Source organism: Zophobas morio, unplaced genomic scaffold (genome assembly GCF_036711695.1).
Source record: "Zophobas morio isolate AGI-343-1 ecotype UQ-CSIRO unplaced genomic scaffold, CSIRO_AGI_Zmor_V1 ptg000030l, whole genome shotgun sequence".
Lineage (NCBI taxonomy): Eukaryota > Metazoa > Arthropoda > Insecta > Coleoptera > Tenebrionidae > Zophobas > Zophobas morio.
The window spans coordinates 10061282-10085403 of NW_026972135.1; the positions used below are offsets into that span (position 1 = coordinate 10061282).

The window sequence follows — 24122 nt, forward strand, 5'->3', positions numbered from 1 at the left end:
TTGGATATTGTTGGGATAACAATTGGTAAACTTCAGGACATTAATTGTCAATAACAATTATAACAATTATTAATTAGGTTGTTGCATAAAGTTGGCTGGGTCAATTTAAGTGAGAGGAGTAGGAGAGCAGAGCTTAAACCATCTAATGAGCCAATCACGGCACAGAATCCGTAAAAATTTGCCCCACTCGTATTGCGACGTCTCCAGTTTTGGCGTCACATTTTAAGTAAAAGTAGGGTGAAAAGGGGGCACTTTTTAACTTTGCCTTGTGGGCGTTAAAAGCTCTTTGTACAGTTCGTGCGAAAAAAAATGTGTTGACTTCAGTTAGTTAAATTTGGTGCTAGTGAATTTGCTCAGAGAGTTCTTTCGCAGTTCACAGGTAACTCAAAATTTGTCAATCATGAACAATCAGACGTGTTTAATGACTTTTCTCGAAAAGCAAAAATCAACTTACTCCAATAGATCACAAATAATGTTGATAAAATGTTTTTTTTTTAGTTAAGTCTTGGGAGGAAGAGAATTGCCATTAGCCTAATTTAAACGAGTTACTTCTTTTTGTTGTTCACTTTCCAAATTTTAGGAACATAAAGAAACTTTATCTAAACTTTATTTGTTGTTTAAATCACTTGTTGGTTTTATAACATGAACGAGAAACCTAAAATGGGCAGTTAATAATTTTTTTTTCGAAAAAGTTTCACCATAAAAACGAAAAAAAAAGGGAACAAGTTAATTACATCCAAAATTTGGACGCATAATGAGTAAATTTTACATACGTACTAAGGTCACTGTACATGAGAATCCCTATGGCTAGAGACCCTAGATATACTTTTGGGCTAGTATTTGCTAATACAGCGTGTTTTTGAAAGGTACGTACAAAATAAAATCGGCAATTGATCTCGAAGTATGGGTGCTAAAAGTTAAAAAAAGTTCAGGTAAAAGTGTTCTCGTTTTAGAAATAAAAATTATTAAAATTGATGTCCAAATTCGTTGTACGCCTCTGATAAAAAGATCATCTCTCGTTTCTATAGCAACATTTAGTCTTGACAAAAATTTTATTTTACAGTTGCTAGGATTGACTAAAATAAATTAATTTTTACTTCCCGAGCGTAAGCAAAGGAAGTATTGTAATCGAGTCCGTCGGCCGACTCTCTACTTTTATGTTTTCCCGATCTTTCATGACCCCTAGAAGACGAAGAAATAGGTCTCCCATTTCCGTCTGTCTGTCCGTCTGTCCGTCCGTCTGTCCGTCCGTCTGTCCGTCTGTCCGTCTGTCCGTCTGTCCGTCTGCCGTCCCGGATTTTTATTAGACAGATAATCTCAGAAAGTACTCGACCGATTGTTGTGAAATTTTGTACTTATATTAAGAATATCATGTAGATGGTAAAACGCTAACCAAAATTTGTCTAATCATCCCCACCACTAATGCGATGACGTCACTTCAAAATTGTACATAGTAAATGGGTTTTCAATTGTATAAAATAACATAGTCCTACACATGTAGTTCACAACTCTGAATCGACTTTTCACCCGAAACGTCCAGATTTTTGGAAAAAAAAATCAAAATTATAAAACAACATTTTGAAATTTAATTTTTAATCTGCTAACCAGAATGCTTTGAAATGTTGCAGATGTTTTAAGGCTATAAAGAGCATCATAAATCTTTAGTCAAAAAATATTTGCTTATCCCCTCCAAAAACTTGATGACGTCAGCTCAAAAGTTTGTGGAATAAATCATATCTAAAATGTACAAAATATGATGAGTCTGTACTTGTGATCTATCACTCCATTCATATTTTTTGGATTTGCATATACAGGGTGACTCAAAAACATTAATGAATGCGTAAATATATTTTATTGATTTAATCAGGAACTACAAAACGGAATGCTCTGACATCTTGCAGATGTTTCAAGGTTATAAAGAGCATAATAAATGTTTAGTCAAAATATATTTGCTTATCCCCTCCAAAAACTTGATGACGTCAGCTCGAAAATTTGCCGAATAAATCATATCTAAAATGTACAAAATATGATCAGTCTGTATTTGTGATCTATCACTCCATTCATATTTTTTGGATTTGCATATACAGGGTGATTCAAGAAAATAAATGAAAGCGTAAATTTATTTTACTGCTGAATGCTTCGAAATCTTGAAGATATTTTAAAATTATCATAAGCATGGTAAATTTTTGATCAAAACGTACTTGGTCGTCCCCCCTAAAAAATTTATGATGTCACCACAAAATTTTGCTGAATAAATCCTATCTAAAATGTACAAAATATGGTGAGTCTCTTCTTGTGATTTATCATTCCATTCAAATTTTTTCGATTTGCATATACAGGGTGACTCAAAAAAATTAATGAATGCGTAAATTTATTTTATTGATTTAATCAGGAACTACAAAACCAAATGCTTTGAAATCTTGCAGATGTTTTAAGGTTAAAAAGAGCATAATAAATTTTTAGTCAATATATATGTGGTTATCTTCTACAAAAAACTGATGACGTCAGCTCAAAAGTTTGCCGAATAAATCGTATCTAAAATGTACAAAATATGATGAGTCTGTACTTGTGATTTATCATTCCATTCATATTTTTGGATTTGCATATGCAGGGTGACTCAAAAAAATTAATAAAGGCGTGAATTTATTTTATCGATTTAATCAGGAATTACAAAACCGAATGCTTTGAAATCTTGGGAATATTTTAAAGTTATTATAAGCATGGTAAACTTTTGTTCAAAATGTATTTGTTCATCCCTCCTAAAAAAATTGATGACGTCACCCTTAAATTTTGCTGAATAAATCCTATCTAAAATGCAAAAAATATGATGAGTTTGTACTTGTGATTTATCATTCCATTCATATTTTTTATTTAGATTTTCTTAAGAGGTGGTTCAAAAAAATTAATGAAGTCAATTTATTTTATTGATTAAATTAAAGGCAACACTTATTATTAGTATTACACCCCAACCAACCCAATTTGGTAGACACAAAATTTGTTAAAGGAAAAACTCGGTTGAAATATAAGGGCAGCACGCTTATTTACATCGACTTTAACATTACAGACCTGCATTTGTTTTATGCGTTCACTTGGTTCCGCGAATGTGAAATAGACATGTTTATAATCAACCAATTGTGAATTTCACCGTCAAGAATTAAAATAAAACCCAATGTTTTATATAATAAGCGGAAGTCGAAGCAATAAAACCGATGGTCGTTTTGTTTACAGTTTCTCTGTTTGACTCTCACGTATGCTGTTACGCCTGTCATCTTAAATTAAGAATGTTTATACATACACGATTTTCAGTTGCCTCTGATACGTATACGTGAGTAAATTGTTTGTTTCGTTATTTTATTGATTATTACAAATCAATATTCAAAACGACCCAATTCATTTTCCCGAAAATTAGAGAATATAATAATTTTATTCTTAGTATTACACTACATCTATCCCAACTGATATACGTGTCCTTGCAAAAATGTTGATGACGTCATCGCAATTTTTTTTTAAATTTCCACTACAAAAATGTAATGAGAAAAAAAACACAATAGGCATGCAGTCGTCAAGTTTCCGACAGCGAGGAAAGTACTGTCTAAACTCTTTAGACCAATTTTTCCAAAGTATATCTAGGGACACTACCTATGACCACTTTTAAAAATGATGCACTGTATAGTAAAGTAGGCTTTGATATTTTTTCTTTAAGTTGCATAAACTGATTTGATGATTTAGTTTTTGTCTGTCAGTAGTCTGATTGACATTTGCTTTGAGCTGGATTGCCACTTTTCTACTTCATTTATTAGATCAGAATTATTAGACGCAATTTTTTTATCAAGCAAACAAATGTTTTAATTTTGTCAGCATAGATAATTTGTCATTGTGACAGATTCACAGATCATTGCGACATTATTTAAAAAGAAAATGTCTAAAATAGTTTTACTGCAACAACAAATTGCAATAAAAAGATGTTTTTTGCAGTTTCGAAAAGACAGGCCCGATCTTTCTTTCGAAGAAGTAACTATGGGGGTCTCGAACATATTTTCTGTAATGTAAAAATACGCTGGAAAATATTTTTTAATTTTTTTTCTCATAGGTGGGAACATCAACTGTGGCGAAAATTTTATCAACAGGGGACCAGAATTTAAAAACATCACTATCTGGCAAGCGAAAACCAACGGATTTATTTACAAATTATATGTTTCGGAAAGACCTGCAACGACAAATTTGGCGACTTGGTGAAAAAAACGAATATTTCACTGTAGATACTCTTTTAGCATATTCTAGGGAACAGTTGGAATTTAAAGGGGGGCGAACCACATTATACAAAATTGTTAAGTCAATGGGTTATAAACACAGGGAAGTAAATGGTCGCAAAATTCTATGTGAACAAAAACATGTCGTTGCAGCCAAAATTACTTTTTTGAGAACATATTTACAGTTTCTAAATTCTTGTGAAAATTTGACTTTCGTGTATTTGGATGAAACATGGATCTATCAAAATGGTTCGTCCATTCGTCGTTGGGTTCACGATACTTATTTAAAAAGCAATCCCACCAAAATTAAAAGTGAAGGATCAAGGTTTACTATTCTCCTGGCGGGTTGTTCAACGGGGTTCTTGGATGGTTGTAAGAATTTTTTAAATTCAAAAAATAATCATAAAACGATGGACGGGACAATTTTTCAAAATTGGGTGGTTAATCAGCTCATTCCTGCTTTGGCAAAGTTGAACCAAAAATGTGTGGTGGTTTTAGATAATGCACCGTATCATTCGGTTCAGTTGGATAAACCACCCACTTTTTCTAGTAAAAAATGTGAAATGCAGGAATGGCTCTTTAAACATAGTGTTGAATTTGACAAAAAATTTTCGAAGAAACAGTTGTGGGATTTAATTAAATCCGTCAGGAACAATAGAAAAAAAAGATATTTGGTAGACGAGACATTAAGAGAAAGTGGCCATGAAGTTCTAAGATTACCTCCGTGCCATTGTCAATATAATCCAATTGAAATGGCGTGGGGATTTTGAACTATTACAACAAGCATATAAATTCTCAGCCTTCATTAAAAAATAGGGTGGAGAATTTATGGCTTGATGCGCTTTTTAAATGTAGGGGAACGAGGGGCTTGTTGTAACAGTTTTTAGGAAAACGAATATAATTTGGTATCTATTAGCTGTTTGACCATTATAAAAGTATCTATCGGTAGTCTAACTATTCCCCTATTGGACTGAACAGGCAAAAGGTCAAAATTGTTCATCTTCACTTCACACCAGGCATGTTCTTAAAAAAAGTGCTTTGTTACAACTTGCCCCGTGGTTGGGGCTAGTTGTAACAGCCATGAGACAGGTAGTACCAGTAAAAATAAAGCTGATGTTGATACATATTTAGACTTTATTTTTCAAAAATCAACACAACACTTCATTATATACAATTTTTTTTCAGTAAAACTGAAATAAACTTTTAGAAAAAGAGTCAACATTAAAAATTTGAGTGTTGTCTTCCTTTTTCTTAATATATCTGGAAAGCGATATATGGCATAGGTCAAAATTTTGGCTCGCTTTTCGTATGCTAGGTACGAGATTTGTAGAAGTGAATTTGGGATAAGTTGTAACATGTTACAACTTGCCCCGTAGCACAATTTTCTACATTTAATTAGATTTCGACAAAATTATTTCGCTTAGCTTCAAAATGTGTAAGAAATATCAAAGCTGAGTAATTTTTGCGCTACATGCAAAACTAAAAGTTTTAAATTAATTAATAACTGATACGAAAAACCAAATTTTACTAAAGCAATATTTTACATAACTTGACCAAAACGAAACACGTGCACACATCCACTCACTGCGCTGGCTCAAGGAACAGTGGTTGTGATGACATGATGTCTTATGGTGCAAGAATTAAATTCAGTAAAATACCTGACGTTAAAGAGTTTAAATTGTGGGTAAAAATTTAGTGTTACAACTTACCCCTGTTACAACAAGCCCCTAGTTCTCCTACTCCAAGCATGTGGCAAAATTTTTGTAAACATTGTGAAAAACATATTTTGGCAGATTGGGAAAAAATATGGGAAATCTTTCTTACGAATCTATACTTCCTTTCATTATTTCGCTAGGTGAATCTGATTCAGAATCTGAATTTGAAAATGACGGTGATGATACAGATTTTCATAGCGAAATAATGGAAATGGAGTGAATTGTAGCTTGTCGGGGAGTGATATTTTTACGCATCTTTCGTTCTAAATTTATCAAGGTAGTATGTGAAAAACTACCTGACGTACAACAAAATAAGTATAATTTTAGTTAGATCATCCACGTTGTTACTTTGCACCAAATTTTAAGCATTTTCATTTTTTTTTTTGTAACTCTTCATGGACCTGGAGAAGGCGTATAGTAACGTTCTTATTAATAAGCGTTTGGAAGTACCTAGTAAAAGCAAATAAAGAGCACTTACGTAAGCATTAGTAATAGCTATATAGATAAATCATGTTTCAGAAGAGCTAAACCCATCAAAGCACTAGAGCAAGGTTGTTGTCTTTTAGCAACCCTTTTAGTAATCTTAGAAAAGTGAAAAAAGAAGTTGGAAGATATGGAAATAGGCTGCTCACGAAGGTCGAAATTTCCATTTCTAAGAAGAGTGGGCGAGCAGAACGAACTGATGATTGAGAATTAAAGATGAGATGCTAAATGTGGCATGCAACAATAGTCGTATGTAGAACCCCCATTCATATAAAAACAATGTTTAAGGGTCCCCAGTCGTCGCCCGCAAAATCGGTTTCAATGAGAAGAATTTTTTGTAACTATGCAACCCAAAGTACCGATCCACGGCAGGTAGCGACCCAAGAGAGGAGAGATTATGGCCACTGTAGGGAGTCCGTCATAAAATGCAAATCGTTAAACAACACCAGATAAGCTTATTTATTTTCGAATGAAGGGTACAGGGAAATAACCATCGAAATCCATTTGTATGTATTTTGAAAGAAATTAAGTTGAAAGTTAAAATAGATTGAGAAACCCACAAGGTTCAGTCTAACACAACTTTTTATTTCCTTTATAATGTTTTAAAAATATATAAAATAAACTGTTTATGTTCAAATATAACATCAAAAAAAATTGGTGGAAAGTTGTTTCGACAGAACTTCCCTCGCACCTAAAATACAATTAAACATATCCAGCATTTCCGAGTTAAATTTTTACTTTAGGTACACAATTTTGTGATGAAATCATCAACATTTTGCAAGGACACGTAAATCAATGTGGATTAGACTAAAAATAACAGTATTTCCGAAATTTCTGGGAAAATGGAGTGAGTCGAGACTGATTTAATCAATAGAATAAATTGACTCTTTCATTAATTTTTTTGAGCCACCTAGGTATATAAGCAAATCTAAAAAAATATGAATGCAATGATAAATTACAAGTAAAAACTCATCATATTTTGCACATTTTTAGTAGAATTTATTCAGCAGAATTTTGAGATGACGTTATCAATTTTTTAGTAGCATAATCCTGAACTTGTGGTTTATAAATACATTATTGAGATTTTTCGACTTTTCGGTTTTTCGATTTTTCAACTTTTGATGTTTCAATTTTTCAGTATTTTTTTTTGACATTTTCAATTTTTCCATTCTTCAAATTTTCGATTTCTCCATTTTTTTATTTTTCGATTTCTCAATTGTCCGATGTTTCACTGATACGATTTCGCAATTTTTCAACTTTTCGATATTTTAATTTTTCAATTTTTAAAATTCTAGATTTTTCGATTTCTCGAGTTTTCAGTTCTTCTATGCATATTTCAGTTTTTCAATTTTCGGAATTCATTAAATTTCTGATTTTCCATTTTTTTTTAATTTTTCGATTTTCCAGTTTTTCGATGTTTCGATTTTTTAATTATACGATTGTTTAATTTCTCGATTTCAAAATCTTTGATTTTCCAATTTTAATTTTTTTTTATTTTTTCATGTTTGGACTATTTATTATTGCTAAAAATTAAAGTAAAAAATAATTACCAAAATTGTGACTAAAAACATGTAAAAATTAATAGAAAATAGAACATATTGCTGCTAAAACATAAAAATAACTGTACTTTCCCAAAAAAATCTATTGCATGATTACTGTTCCACTAGTACTGCTAATTTAGGACGTTAGTAACAAACGCAATGAAAGTATTAATTCTTAGTTAAACAAAAAAATAGTTGAGTGTCAAAATCGAGTGAAACATGTGAGATGTGTGTAAACAAAAGCATTTAAATAATAACTATTTCCCGCAGAATTTCTGGAGGCTTATAGGGTCGACATTGGCCTGAGCGCGCTCCGATCTGTGGATCATACAAGTTCTCGGGCGAGGATGTATCTAACGATGCAGTTGAAATACCTGATATGTCACAGCGCAAAAACTATTTCTCAAAAAACTTTCAAACGTTGATGTCTTTTTAATCGAACAAAACACAATTGGCGAACGCAATAATCCAGAATGGTGCGCAGAAAAATCCTTTGGACTAACCGAACGTTATTTTGATAAAATTTTCAAAATTAAAGAACAAGTAACACGGCTAATCCTACTGTACTGTGAAAAACATTTTACATCCCTGCAAATCTAGTTCAGCATGTACTCTCCCACAATCTTTGCATAGAAAATGAAGCAAGGACAACTGAAATATTTTGCAGTAACACCAAACTGACAATAAGACAATGCGGTTTGTACATTTTTAGCGGCATCGCCAGACGGCTTAATAAACAAAAACGCTATCGTAGAAATATATAAAATGTCCAATTTAAATAATGCTTAATTCAACGAGATGCTAAATTTTGGGAAAATAATATGATAGAGCCCTAGAAAATTTTTATTTATATGCCTTACTTCCGGAGAGAGTAGATTCTCGTTATTAAACAAGCCAACCCATTAGACAAATTGTAAAGAAAAAATTGTACAATTACATTTTTTTATTTGCATTCGCATCATGTGTAGTTCAAATAAATCTTTTGCCCTTCTAGTATAAACACACACAGGAATAAATAGTAATATTGGAATAGGTTTACTGGAGATATCACGTAAAAAACGTGCCTATAATACTCTACCTCATAGGTGGTGCGGAAAAGAGTATCAAAAAATTAAATTTAAATAAATATGATTGTTCAGGTAAAAAAAAATATTTGAATAACTTTTTCAAAGAAAATATTTTGGTAGAATATATAAAATTATAAAAATTTGCATACTTTTAAATCAAATTATGTCAGCAATGAAAGAAGTCGACTTGTAAAAGAGTTTCAACAATGTTGGTCGGCTAAGAGTATTTATGAGTTTTATGACCTAAAGTACCTGGACTGATTACCTGAAAGGGTCGGTCGGCAGGCTGCCTGCTGTGTAAAACTCGGCCATTTATTGAAACGGAAAACTTTGTAAATAGGGTTACCTAGTTTCACTTTATTTTCATTATTCAGTATTTTTTTAAAAAGCAAATATTTTGATAAATATAAATTTTAAACAAAAATGACCTGGTCTTCCCCATAGAGCTCAATGTTGTCTTTGCACTGATATAAAAGTTGAAGCGAAAAATGCTCTCTCCTCGTCTAAAAACGCAATTTCCTTCGAAGAATGAACGATTAATTAAACACTAAACAATCGCTTATTTTAAAAAATATTGTGTCTTCCCCAGAGATTTAGCCATAATCTATCAATTGAAATGCCGATCTTTTTTTCAAAGTTGAAATTACGCCCGTAAAATGAAAATCTATTTAGCCCATTTTTCGGTCCGCTACTGGGCACCCTTAAGTGAAATTTTAGTGTTTGTTCCTACATACGAAATAAACACTTGGGTACAAAAAGCCGAATAACTGTTTTAAATAGCGTAAAGTTTTATGCTTTCTAAGAAATGTATACCGTTAACTTGGTCATTGCTACTGAAAACTGAAAGTATCAATGTTTATATTTCTGGCATAGTTTTTAACCCTCAATTTGCTATGCGTAAGCATAGCAAGTATGATATAATTAAAAGTGACATTGTAAGTCAAAGTAAATATGCATAAAATAATAATTTAATAAAACACAACCTAAGGAAAAAAATTCAGTACAAATACCGTTGAGGTATAGGCAACCAAGAAATCCATAATTCAAACAGTAGTGATAAGGACCGTGAGAATAAGAATCGCTGACCTTAAAACAGTGGTTGATTAATTGATTTATCGGGATCGAAACCTATATTAGGGGACGGAAACGGCATACCTACCTATTTTTTCGAGGTCTAGGGGTACTGAAACGTCAAAAACCATGACAAAAAGCTCGTTTTTTTACACAATACAAAAAATTCTTAACAAAATTAATGAACAAAATACAGCAGGAAATGTATTAACGGTACACCCTTATTACAATAATTATTATTAAAAATTCAGATTACATACAAGTTACGCACTATACCTCGGTCATCCACCCATAAACAGACGTCATGAGACTATTTTACTTATTATACAAAAATTTGATAACTGGACATACGCACCAATAAATTCAGCCAGAAAATAAAAAAAAATGTATATTATGCAAATAGTTCCTTTCTTATGGACATGGGAACTTGAACTTCATTTTATTCAAATACCTGCTGTACTCTTGTTGCGTCAATGACACGTCATTGAAGTTCGATGATACATAATTCTGGTTGTTTATAGTCTGTTCACCTTAGACGCTCGTCCCGTATAATATTTTTTGCTTTTCGTTAGTGCTTCACACAGAAAACCGAATATTCAGTAGTAATACCAAAATTAGGACGAATATTTGTGGTAATATTTAAACGATTTATTAGCTAAACGAAATTTATGAACTACCAAGGTCCAAAAACCAAAAGGTCGTATGGGTAATTCTGATGATTGAAATGTTGTATTTGGCCTTTAACCATAAAAACAATTTTCGTGTTTCACGAACTCAGCACTTATAAATAAAAAATAAATATGGATTTTTTAGTGCGTCAGTTGTTCTTTTAATGCATCAAATATGGAAAAATGCGGAAACTAATTGTTGTTGTTTGCTTTTTTTTTCGTTAATAAATAAGAGTATTACGTAATCAGACAAGCTGATTTTAATGTTGAATGCAAATTTTGTTTGTTTTACAAGCATTCACATTTTGTGTAAAAGATGTCGAAAAGATTATTTTTTTTGACGCATAACTAGGCTTTAAAATTGTTATTGGTAAATTTACACCTTTGATCGCTTAAAACACTTCTAAGTTTTGAAAACGTGCGCTCCACATTACAAGAAGTGATGGGTGCAAAATTAAATATTGAACAATTTACGTTTTCATTTGTGTATGTATTGTTGGTAGCATTTCCAATACCGCAAATTACGTTATTTACTGAACATATAAAGTCGTATCCTGGATTCTTTTTTAATGGAGAACATAATTTTTGGAACGCCATTTCCCCCACCTTTCCTAGTGTGTTTGTTAAAGATGTATACACTTTTTCCACAATTTCCATACTTTGGTTTAATTTTAAACCTATAGTTTCTAATTGTTCTACTGCATCAGCAATAATTTTAAAGTGAGTTTTAATGTACAAGAGTTCATTTTTAACGTTTGCTTTATTCAGGAATTCTTGAGCTTTTTTAATGCTTTGTGCATCTGTGGCTTCAAATGACATTACAACCTAAAAATATTCAAAATAGGAATGATAGTAAAAAACCATTATATATTTACTGACTTGTTTTAAAACATCAAAGTGTTCTGCATAAAACAATGCTGCTTGAATCCAAGTGCCTCACCTGGTTAATACAGGTTCAGCTGGGAGAGGTGTATTTGGTAAACTGTTTTTATAAAACTCTATTCTTATTGGTACTTTTAAAAAGATTTTCTTAACATTGCTAATTATCCCATTGACATCTGGATAATTCAGTCTAATTGTTTCAGACACTAAATATAACCCATGTGCCATACATGTTAAGTGTGTTATATTTTCATAAAACACCTTCATCAAGCACCACCTGATACAAACCATTTAACTTTATTGTGTTCAGTTCCTTTTGGCCACAATAAAGCTACAAATTAACAATTAAATAAACTATAATAATTTCAATGCTTAAAATTATCAAAAGCACACCCAATGATTCGTTTAGAAATCTCGAGATTGTGTTGGTATTAGTTTTATCAAGCTGCTTCAAAGCTAGTAGAAATGGACGGCCAGCTTCTTCAGAAGATAACTTTCCAATTACTAAATGGGCTATATATCTTCATAATTTGTCCGTCGTCTCATCGACGCTAATCCATATATGTATTATTGTTGCCAATAGAATTTCTAATTTGTTTAATTATTACCTGTAAATTATAAAATTTATGTTTAAAAATTTTTGAATAAAAATTCTAGTGCTCACCATATCGTAATCTTTTGGTAAATAATTTTTTCTCAGAGTTCTTTCTGAGGGTAAATGCCTTCCTTATATTTATGCATAAAATTTTTAAACTCAGGACAACTAACTTTATTCCATGGAATATTTGCTGCGGTAAAAGCCCTACATAAACCGGTGCAAAATTGCGTAAAATCATTGTCGGAACTAATGTTTAATAAAGTCTGTTTACTGGATTTATTCTCGTTCTTTTTATGTGCATCGCCACTGCAGTGTTGTTCAAAGTGTGATTTTTTTTCGCACTTAAACTAGGAAACAAAAATGTGAACATAATTCAAGCTTCCGTATTTTAAATAGGTCTCTAACGGTAAATTAGGCATTTTAGGTAGGAATAAATGGGCGTTAAATAAACAGAATTTTTTAAATTGGGATAAATATACAAATTTCGCTGCAATGCCTGAAGTAGATATAAAGAGGCCAAAACCTAAGATCCGAAGCCTAATTATCAGTTACGTCTTTGGTTATATTTACTTCATTGCTCTTCGGTGGTTTTTAGGGAATCACTCCACTCGTACTCGCTTCAGCTTGTAGGCAAACTCATAGATTTTACGCAGTTTGATCGGAAGTAAGTCTGCAATCACAATTCGCTAATTTGCAATATGGCGGATAATGTTTGAAAATTTTCCATGACTACATCGAAATGGGCTACTTTATTTTGGTTAATTTTAATTGTTCAAAAGCAAAACGGAAATCGTTTTGTGATTGCGGTTGGAGAAAAAATTGTATATATTATTCGGTTCTAAAGTGTCTTTTTTTTCCTCGCAATGATTGCTTTCACACGACTACGCTTCGTTCCGCCTCGCAAATGAAATCATTGCTCGTCAAAAAAATTTTGAATTTATCTAACATCTAACTCTAAAACCGAACAATCAAACAGTCGATGCAGTGGAATACACCGCATTAATTAAATGTACAATTAAGTTTTAAAACTAATTTTATATAAACAGGAAAACAATTATATTCAAATGAGTTGTCTAGCGTTTTATTTATAAAAAATGTAGAAGATAATGTGCAAAAAGTTCCATTACATAAGCGGTTAACAACTTATTCTGGCTACAGATCTCTAACTAGACAGGGCAGTTTGAAATAATTAATTTATTAGCGATAAATAATCCTCCCACGAAAATACCTTAAGTCAAGGATATCACAAAAATTAACGCAGATTTTTCGTTTACGTCAAAACAATCCCGAAACTTTACCAAAGATTAGTCATTTATATTCAATAGTAATAGATACACACATGTGAGAACAAGAATAACTTTTTTCCGGTATTGGCTTGTTTGCCTTAGGGTACAACACGACACTTACCCAAAGAAAATTTTCTTTGACAGGATGATGAATGGCCTGGAATATATTGACATTATATTATGAGGTGTAACTTTAAATAATGAATGCTTAAAAACAAAGCCACAGATGTGTTATTCTGACTACTTTCTCATGAAGAGAATCTGATCTGATACTTTTTTTCAGTTCCAGGAGATGCCTAATTTCCTCATTAATCCGATATGATCTGCCAAGGCTGCTGCATTGTTCGGTACTGACTTGCAGTATTCATCGTTGTTTAATATTAATCCAGGCATACGGGTTTTCTCTGTTTAAAATAATTTATTAGAACGTCTATTGTTAACGCCCAGTTTTAATTTTTTTTTTTTTGCAGATTGTCCGCTTTTGACAGTAACTTATTGCACTGAAAGAAAAATTGCACAGATTGGACACGAAGGTTAAAAATGACGTCTTGTTTAACGTATATTATTTTCGTATGTATTAATACACGATTAGTTTAACTTATTCTTCCGTAAATATGCGTCCTTATAAAACCGGGCAAAAAGGTAGATTATCAGCAAAACATTTAGGGAAAAAGCACCCATCCATCCTTTTGGATAGGAACAGTTCACGTTGAACACCACGGGCGACACACTGAAGAAAATCATGCAGTGTTGAACCTGAAAACAAAGATTTCATTATAACAAGCGTTCTGTTTTTGAAAAATATTCGAAAAAATCAATGCCGATGAGACGAAAAGAAAATTAGACTGGCGTATTTTCCAATATTTTCAGTTTCGAGTGCTCAGAGAGACGTCTGGTGCAATAATGGCTGCAGTTTCAAGTGAATTTAAAAAAGGTCGCACTATCCACAATTTGAGAATAATAATTTTGTCAAAAATAATAGTTAACTAATTGTTGCTAATGAGCGAAGATATAGAAATGCAGTTAAAGACAAGTATAATGAAATCATATACAGGGTGAGTATTATAATAACGGGACCCTGACCAAATTTCAATGCAACACAAAATATATATCTCATGTGTAATTTTGAGCTCCCATAAGTTTTTAGTCTTTGCTATAAGATGAGGGTTAAATACACGAACGATGATCTTGATTTTTGGAGAATGCGGAAATGTTATTTTATATAATTTAAAACATTCGCTTACACTCAGGAAGTAAATACAAAAAAAAGTGAAATATATCCAGTTTGTGAATTGTAATATATTTTTAATAAACAGTCTGTATATGAAGACTAAACTTTAGTTCGCATTGGAAATTCAAATATAAAGTGTAATTTTAAGCCTAAACAGAGGTCAATCAGACTATGTACAAAAAATATAGGTGTTCCTTTAAAAACAAAACCAGTTTTCTTGTGCCTGAACAACAGAACAATCCGTATAACGGAAAATAGGTCCTCAAAGAATTCTGAAAAATTAGTCTTTTTTCCGCATCCTGTGTACATCTAATTATTGTGAATTATAGCTGTTTTTTATGTACCTACATAGCATACAGGGTGAGTCACTAAATGAGCGTTCTCCGAGATCTCATTAATTATTATTAGAGATAAAAAAAATCTTAGTATGTCATTTGAGCAGGATTCATGACAATTACATATTTTTCAACTATACAGAGTGTTCCACCTTGTAGGCACAACATACCTACTACTACACACTATATATTTTCCATGCTCTGAATGCCTTTGGCTTTGGTTGTACAAGCATATTTTATTTATAAACGCCCGACTCAATGTGACCACGTTGCTCAGATTTTTTGAAAACTTTTACAATGTGAAAAATTTTTCTTCAAGCGCTCACCTTGTATATTTTGATCTGTATTTAGCAGGTCTTTTGTGCTATAACTTTACAAATGCAATCAATACACACCTTACTTGAGATTAAATGTAATTTTGGTTTTAAATTCAATAAGTAAGTTGTTACTTTTGTCAACTAATATTTATAACGGTAAATAGTATGTTAATAATATAATAAAATAAAGTTATTAGCGTGTTTGCGCAAAACAGTTTCTTATAAAGTTTTCCTTATGCTTACACTTATAATTTATAATTATAGTTATAACTATAATTGTAACAGTTATGCTGACGGCTTAGGACCTTACATTGGCAAGCAGAACTGACTTTCTGTCACGTAAATTTTGGACATGAATAATTTAGAAATTTTGGCGACTTGTGGCAATGTTGAAGATGTTCAGAACTACTTAGTGTATCGGTTAATACAAAAGGAGTTTCTTTTTCAGTTGCGACATAATTAGAGTTCTAAATGACACTGATTGACATTGTAGAAAAATTCTATTGTTGTCAATATAAGATGTAACGATTATGAGTGTTATAATTATAAGACATAGTTATAAAGATAAGTGTAAGCACAAGAAAAAATTTATAAGAAAAATTTTTACGCAAACATGCTATTAACTTAAATAAGGTATAATAACTTTGTCTCTTTACAGTTTTATAGAAGACAAAAATGAATTTATAAAATTTAAAAGTCAAAGACAAACTTTCAAAAATCCAAGGTTGTCTTTGATCGTGTTTTTGCTGCTATACGGAGTGATTTTTTGCAACTGTTATGTATTTTGTTTCGTTAATTTGAGTATGTAAAATTAGTGAGACAAAAAAACTTCCGGTATGCAAGTTTCGAACCGAATAAAGTATAAATTAAGTGGTAGATCTAAATCGCGTGGGAAAGTGCAGTTTATTCATGATAAGACTTTTAAAATATGCTATACATATTTATTGTAATAATAATTAGTAAATTAAAAAATTTGATCCAAGGTTATTCGCTTTTTCGAAATTTGATTATTTGGCACATTTTAAATTGGAGTATTCAGTATTGCAGTTTCACAGTTAAATTGTAGAATGTTGTTCAATTTTGATTTTTTTTTAAACACAGACGTGTAATATAAAACATTACGATGGATTCATAAACAATAAGTGTAGGAGAACGTTATTTTATGAAAAAAAAAAATTGGTGCCAGTATTTTCACTATGTACAACAATGAATAACAAAAAAAATGGGAATAAATTACTCACAATTTGTAGAGCTGTGACATACTTCTTCCACCACACAGCCACACTATTCGGCCTCCAGCTGGTGATTAAATAGTAGCAATACATAATACAATGAATCAGCGTGTTATAGAACCCTACATAGAGCGCCTGTCCTCCCGGAAAGTATTTACCGGAAATCCAAGCAGCCACCAAAATCCCAATATGATGATAAACATGCAGAAAAGAAATCTGCTTGTCTTTTTTGCGCAGAACGTAAAACACCTGAAAACAAAACCTGAATATCTGAACAAAACCCACCAACAAACTCACAGTTTCGATTAAATCGAAAAATTTCAGCAAGATGTAGCTGTAATGCAGACGAATTTGGTACGAATTAAAACCACCCTCAAACCGCTCTGGAGGTGTGCAAAAAACACTCCAAGAGCGGAATTGTGCAACACACTAAAAAAATTATTTCATGCTTTTGCAAAAAAAAAAAACACAGGGTCTTACTGCTATGAAGATAGCACCATTAGCAATAATCTGGATGCAGTTGTAAGCTATCATAATTTCCCGCAGAGAGTACGGTTTTCGATTTTTCATGACCTTAGGGCCTATTTTGTAAACGACTGCCAAGTATAAAAGTATGATTGTGATAAACTGGAGGGGTGATTTCATTAAAAAGCGGTCCATGCGAACGTCTAGAAATTTTTTTTTTTAATTATGAGTGTGTGCCGAAATCTTGTTTCAAAAACCTTACCTGAAATTCCCGCCGAATCGTTTAAAACGTGTAAAACTTTCTGCAGAGCTTTCGCCGACATTTCACTCGTTGTAGTTCACGATACTCTGTCGCTTTAAACCAACGAACTTTGGAACTGGAAATCTGAAAATCATGGTCAACTGCTAGAGGGGACAGACGCAAAAGTTCCATAAACTGTGACGTTATATTTTATAATTCATTCACTGTGCATTGTGGCATTAAAAATGAATTTTTTAACAGTTTTTCTATTTGACATTAATCAATTTTAACTTATTATTTCCTTGTATCAAATCAATGACGTTATCTCTCTAAACCGATAAATAAATCATTATTAATCCAAATTCATTTGATAGCGTTAATGTGTAAATGTTATATATAAATACCCACTTGACTTCACTGACATTTAACGGGTTATGAAAAAGTATTTATATTAGGGTAGGCTTTGCAAATATTTCTGGAAAATGTAAGAATACGCTCGTTTTTATAACAACAAAATAATGATAAGGTAAGAATTATAATAATAACATTCAGAATATTTTGTTCAATGGAGGCTTATGAATAGAGAGCGGATTTCTAGGTTTAATGCTTTTTGTGAAAAATGTAAGCACTTCAAAACTTTTTTATATCTGTAACTATGATACAATTTGGAGTCATTTGACACATTTTTTTTTATGCTTATTTGCTTTTTTTTCAATTTTATGCATATTAAAACTTATATGCTTATTTAATGCTTTTTTCGACGAATATGAGTTTTAATGCATATTTTGTTCAAATGCCGGCCTTGTCGGGATGACAAATACTTGTTAGTTAGGCATATCGTATCGTATGCATTTTACCTGGACTTGACCATTGAAGTACACTTACTCAAGACCCTTTCTGTGAATAGGTTCCGGTCGTTTGGGTAATAAAATTTTATTATAGGATTGGAAAAATACTCCATAGATTTTATGACTTTAAATCTTTACTTCCGTTGATAATGAATTAAAGCTTTTAACCAGATGTTCTTTTCGGCAGTTTGCGGCAAGACCGTTGAAGATTTTCTAGAAAAAAGGATTATTGTACCCAACTACCTACCTTAAAATTTTTCTAATGGGAACTTTTAAGTAAATGAACCGTTTATTTCACAACCATCAGTCTATCGCATTTGTCGTAGTACAGTGTTATACGTGGTTCTCCCTTGTTACATGTTGAGTTCTTTTTGGTAATTTTACTAGTATTTTAAAAGAATGCCGAAAGTAAAATCGACGCCGGATGAGTGGATAAGGGATTTTCCAGAATTAAAATTAGAAAACAACAAAATATTTTGCAGAGCTTGTGTGAAAATCGTAAGCCCACTAATTTTTTTTTTATCTATTTTCCTTTGTTAATCCTGTATATGTACGTTGTTTTAGATTCAAAGTGATAAAAAATATAACGTGACGCAACATGTCAGAACGACTCTTCATGTAGAAAGGAAGAAAATGTTTGAAGTTTCTAAAATTAAACAACAGACCATACATGAATCTGTTGCATCTACTTCCACAAAAGATGAGCAGTTTCAATTTAATTTCGATTTATGTAAAATGATGATCCAGTCCAATATACCTTTAAAAAAATTGGAGAAAGGCCCTCTTCAAGAATTACCAGATTTGTAAATGACAGTCTTACGTCACTATTTTTGCCAAATGCCGTACCGGCGAATAAAATTTTATTGATGATCTCGAATGCAGCTCGTTATATGTTAAAAGCAGGAAATAGTCTAAAAATATTGTACCCCAATTTAATTCACTCTACTTGCATTGCCCACGGTTTAAACAGAGTGGCTGAAGGAATCCGTTTGCAGTTTCCTACTGTTAATAAATTAGTGGCAAATGGTAAAAAGATTTTTGTTAAAGCCCCACTAAGAGTGCAACATTTTAAGGAAAAATTTCCAAACATACCATTGCCCCCAGAGCCGATTATAACGAGGTGGGGAACATGGCTACAGGCCACATTTTATTATGACAAATATATCAAAGAATTTGAGAAAGTAGTTACGGAGTTTAGCGAAGATTCTTCTCAATCGATTAAAGACTGCATAAATATTTTGGAAAAGAAAGATTTGCGACAAGATCTAGCTTTTCGAAGAAGCAATTATCAATTCGTATGTGAGGTAATAGAAACGTTAGAAAAACCCAACATGTTGTTGGTAGATGCCATAAACTTAGTGAAAGAATTTAAACAACAAGCAAACGCAGTAAGGGGTGATATTGGTACTAGAGTATCTCAAAAACTTGACGAAATGTTAAATAAAAATGCAGGTTTCGGTGTTCTTTCCGATGTTGCTCGTGTTTTACAAGGCCAGAAGGTGGAAAATTTGGAGTTAGGTTCAACATTAGTTGCAAAATTCAAATTTGCGCCAACAACGAGTGTGGATGTTGAACGCACATTCTCCAATTTTAAACACATTTTAAATGATCGGCGAAAAAATGTTCTTGAAACTTTGGAAGTTTTGAGAATCTAAGTGATTTAAAATTTATGCGCCTTGGCAAATTCGACATTACCAAAAAACATCGCTGTCGCCCAATTAAAATTTGCCTTACATCGTGTGATAAGGTAACAAGAGCGCTACAAAACCACCCTAAACTAAGATCGTCAGACCACAAGAACATTTCTATCTCGTGCGATCGAACGCCCATGCAGATCGAATTGTATAAAACAGTAAAAGCTGAATTAGACAGTCGAATAGCCAGTGGTGAAAAGGATCTCAAAATTAAATATAAAAATGGTATTCCAACAATTGTATCTCTTTTGAGGGTACAACCTAGTCAGTCGGAAAACTAATTTTTCCCAACAATACTCGTCAACATACTTTAAGCATTTACTATCAGAACGAGCGTGGTCTGAGATCTAAAACTCATCAGTTTTATACTAGTGCTTGTGAGTTGTCTTTTGATATCAAAATTGTGTCTGAGTCCTGGTTAAATAGTTCAGTAGGAGACTGTGAGCTTTTTCCGGCTACTTATAACATCATCTGTAGTGATAGAAAATTCGATATTGTTAATAAACGGGATGGTGGAGGCGTTTTTGTCGGATTATCTGATAAAATTAAGTTTGAAGCAATGGACACTCCTACTGTCTTGTTGGTGCCATTAATTGATGTTATTATATTATATTATTATATATTAAGTTAAATTCTTTCTGGTTGCCTGTTGTCCTTCGCTTGATTTCCATGAATATGAATTGTTTTTTGATGCGTTGGAAGCAATACTCGTAGATAAACCTGCAATACTTATTGGTGACTTTAATCTTCCTGGTTATAATGGTTCAAATGCAGCATGTTCTAAAGTTCGTCTTCTTTCAAATTTTTCCAGCACACTTGAACTAAATCAATTTAACAATGTTTTTAATGATCAGAATAAGCTGTTAGACTTAGTTTTATCGAATATGTCACATGAAATCAAAGTGGAACGTGATGAACAACCATTCGCTAAGGAAGATTCTTTTCATCCTGCGTTATTTATTTCGATGCAGTTCTCATTGGCATCTGACAGTACGACTTTTCCATTAGCAATTAAGAAAATGTTTAATTTTCGTAGAGCTGATTTTATTACTCTGTATCAAAATATTTATGACGTTGACTGGACTGAGGTTATGTCATGCACTGATGTCAATATTCCTTTGAATACATTTTATAGCATTCTATATATCATTTTAGAAAAATCAGTTTCTCAGCGTTGCCCCAGTAAATCGTCTTACCCACAATGGTTTACGCCAATGGAGGTCTACTAACTCTAATTATTACTTAAATCAGTTTAAGAGACTTCGTGCTGTCACTAAGAGTAGTATATCGGAGGCTTACAAGATCTAGATGACTGATATCGAGCCCTCTATCCAACATAATCCAAAAAGTGTTTTCAGTTACCTAAACATGAGAAACAAAACTTCTAAAATTCGGGAGAAAATGTATAATGGAGATATAACATACGAAAATCCACAGGACATAGTAGATGCCTTCGGAAAATTATTTTCTAACATGTTTCTGCCAGGAGAGTCAGAGTCGAGAGATGATGTTAGTGCTTCTTTCAGTGGTCCATGTTTTAATTTGCAACTTGTTTCGGAGGATAAGGTGATAGAAATAATGTCGACTTTCTCTTGTAAACATACAGCCGGTGATGATCAAATTCCTAGCTTCTTGGTGCACGACGCCAGGTTTGCTCTAGCAAAACCGTTGACGTTCATCATTAACATGGCCATTTCGAAGTCAATATTTCCTGATCGATGGAAGCGAGCTAGAATAACACCTATTTTTAAAAAGAATGAAAAGAAGCAAGTAAAAAATTATAGACCTATTGCTATTATTTGTAATTTTGCGAAAGTGTTTGAGATGATAATCTACTTGTCACTCTTTAACAATACTCGATCCTTAATCCCAACGAATCAGCATGGGTTTGTTCCTGGAAGATCTGCACAGACTAATCTAAGTGTCTTCACTCAATTTGTTTGTAAAGTTTTGGATCAGCGTGGCCAGGTGGACATGGTGTATACCGATCTCTCAAGTGCTTTTGATTTAGTGGATTACTCAATTTTGCTAAATAAGCTTGATATGTTCGGCGTTGGTTCATCATTCCTTGCATTGTTACATTCGTATTTAATCAACAGGCTCAACTATGTCTATTAAAATGGTTATAAATCATTTGATTACATGTCCACTTCTGGCGTACCACAAGGTTCCAATCTTGGACCCCTGCTGTAGAAATGCTTGTCATTCAGTGACATTTAGTTTTCCAACCTCGCGAACTAATATTCTGAAAAATTCACCACTCTGTCGATTGTGTAAAAATGCCAATGATCATTATGCGGACATATTCTTTCAGAAGAAGTGATGGAGATACAAGTATAATTAGTCGTCTCATTATTTTCATATATTATATTTTACTTTAGTTTTAATTGTAAAGTCTGAATTGTATTTATTTTTGTCCTGTTAATGGATTTGTATCTGTTGAGCAAATACATATTATTATTATTACAGTGGACAACTGTTTTTAATGCTTTTTTGCTTAAAATAAAACTTTTTTAATGAAAGTGTTATGGTTATTTAATGCTTTTTTGCTTAAAACAAAACTTTTTTATTGAAAATGTTGTGCTTATTTAAGCGCTTATTCTTAATTTTTTTGTGCTTATAAATCCGCTCTCTGCTTATGAATAATTTTAGTCATCTGTTTTGAGGCGATAAACTCATTCAAATCAAACAAATGTCTACGTGATATTCTTCCGATGTAATGTATTCCCGTTGATAAACCTTTTTTGATGACTTTGGCGCATTCAACAGCATGCGGGACGTCGTGTAAAATTTTATTGTATACAACAGAAACATTTAGTCTTGACAAAAGTTTTATTGTTACAGTTGCTAGGATTTACTAAAATAAATTAATTTTACCTATTTATCCTTCAGTAGCGTCTACAAAGGGATTATTTTCCATGCGTTCTTCAACATCTTCTATGACTTCATTGGTATACAATGTTGGTCGTCCAGCACCTTCTTTGTCGTGTCGTGGTTACAATTATTGCATATATTTTGAAATCACCCTGTATACACACATGCTGTCGCAAGACCACTTGCAGCAAATAAACTAAACAATGAATAACAGTGTTAAAATTAAAATTCAGATGTCCGTATGATAGGAGCGTTAAAAATTCCAAGATCAGTATCAAGGTTATGGAAGTTCGGATTTGCTCCGGTTCTATACACCAGACTTTGCACAAGATTGCAGACTATTTAGAATAATGTCATTATTGTATTCTAAATGTAAAATAAGAATATTACAAACTGCGCCATACTGGTACAAATTTCCGATAACGTCAATTGGGTGCAAAAGAGGCCACATGGGAATTTCCATTCTGTCTTATAGGTTCATTATAATGCACATAATATTTTCGGTCAGTGAAGTAATAAAAAATAAAACTCGTTTTATTTCATTGCACAAAGCACGTGTAGATTTCTTCGAACATTGTATATTGTTATCTCTAAGTCCAAGGGCGCTCGGTACAAACTAGAATATCTTCTCAATGAACCCAGCTTGATGCTCTTAAAGACATAAAATAAAATCTTTTGTTGAAGTTGTACGTAGATATTCGTTCCGACATAATGCATGATGATTATTTTTATCAAGTAACAATTAAACTAGTGGAGTAAAACAGACAAGGAATGCTTGGGGTTAAAGGCATTTTTCCTAATTGATTGAATGGTTCTGTTAATTTAATGACACAGAAGTAACAACAAAAGCTCATTTACCTTTGTTATTCTCGGACAAAATGGTGTAATAAGTTTAATGAGTTTGATTGTTGTCGTGAAATTGCACAACCTACGTATAATAGAGTGATTTCTCTTTCCATCATATTTCCTGAGCGTAAGCTAAGGAAAGAATCGAGTCCATTAAACCCGTGACTAGTTCTATGTTGTCTCGACGTTTCGTGACCCCTAGAGTACGAAAAAATAGGTTCCCCATTTACATAAGCGCACATAAGCATGTGCGGTTTATGAATGCTTGTCGAGATTTTAACCTAGATATCCAGATTTTTGTCAAAAAATTCCTAATTGAATAACAACTTTTTACAAGTCAACTTTGAACTAGCGAAACCGAATGCTCTAAGGTCCTAATTCTCTGTTTTAAGAATGTAAAACCTTCTCGGGGGCTCCAACTGTTTTTTTAGAGAACGTGAAAAGCTTCTCGGGGGCCCCAACTGTGTCTTTTTTTAAA

At 32.5% G+C, this 24122-nt stretch overlaps 2 protein-coding genes and 1 long non-coding RNA gene across 4 annotated transcripts; 2 read left to right on the forward strand and 1 right to left on the reverse strand.

Moving 5' to 3' along the window:
* The first annotated feature begins 276 nt into the window (after positions 1 to 276).
* LOC135138160 (uncharacterized) lies at positions 277 to 6944 on the forward strand. Of its 2 annotated transcripts, XR_010281991.1 has the most exons (4): positions 277 to 379; positions 3976 to 4041; positions 4091 to 6242; positions 6293 to 6944. It is a non-coding gene; the product is annotated as an uncharacterized LOC135138160 (long non-coding RNA). The 2 variants fall into 2 exon arrangements; XR_010281990.1 differs by having other exon boundaries at positions 4091 to 6944.
* Positions 6945 to 14107: 7163 nt separating this feature from the next.
* Positions 14108 to 22944, reverse strand: LOC135138254 (very long chain fatty acid elongase 7-like). Its single transcript, XM_064068186.1, has 6 exons — positions 22802 to 22944; positions 17404 to 17526; positions 17157 to 17344; positions 16974 to 17105; positions 16686 to 16925; positions 14108 to 14317 (listed from the first exon to the last, which is right to left on the reverse strand). Exons 2-6 carry the CDS (start codon positions 17462 to 17464, stop codon positions 14150 to 14152), a joined length of 789 nt encoding a protein of 262 aa, XP_063924256.1. The 5' UTR covers positions 17465 to 17526; positions 22802 to 22944; the 3' UTR covers positions 14108 to 14149.
* On the forward strand, positions 21326 to 23149 carry LOC135138527 (uncharacterized). Its single transcript, XM_064068505.1, has 3 exons — positions 21326 to 21694; positions 21806 to 22008; positions 23032 to 23149. Exons 1-3 carry the CDS (start codon positions 21326 to 21328, stop codon positions 23147 to 23149), a joined length of 690 nt encoding a protein of 229 aa, XP_063924575.1.
* The last annotated feature ends 973 nt before the right edge of the window (positions 23150 to 24122 follow it).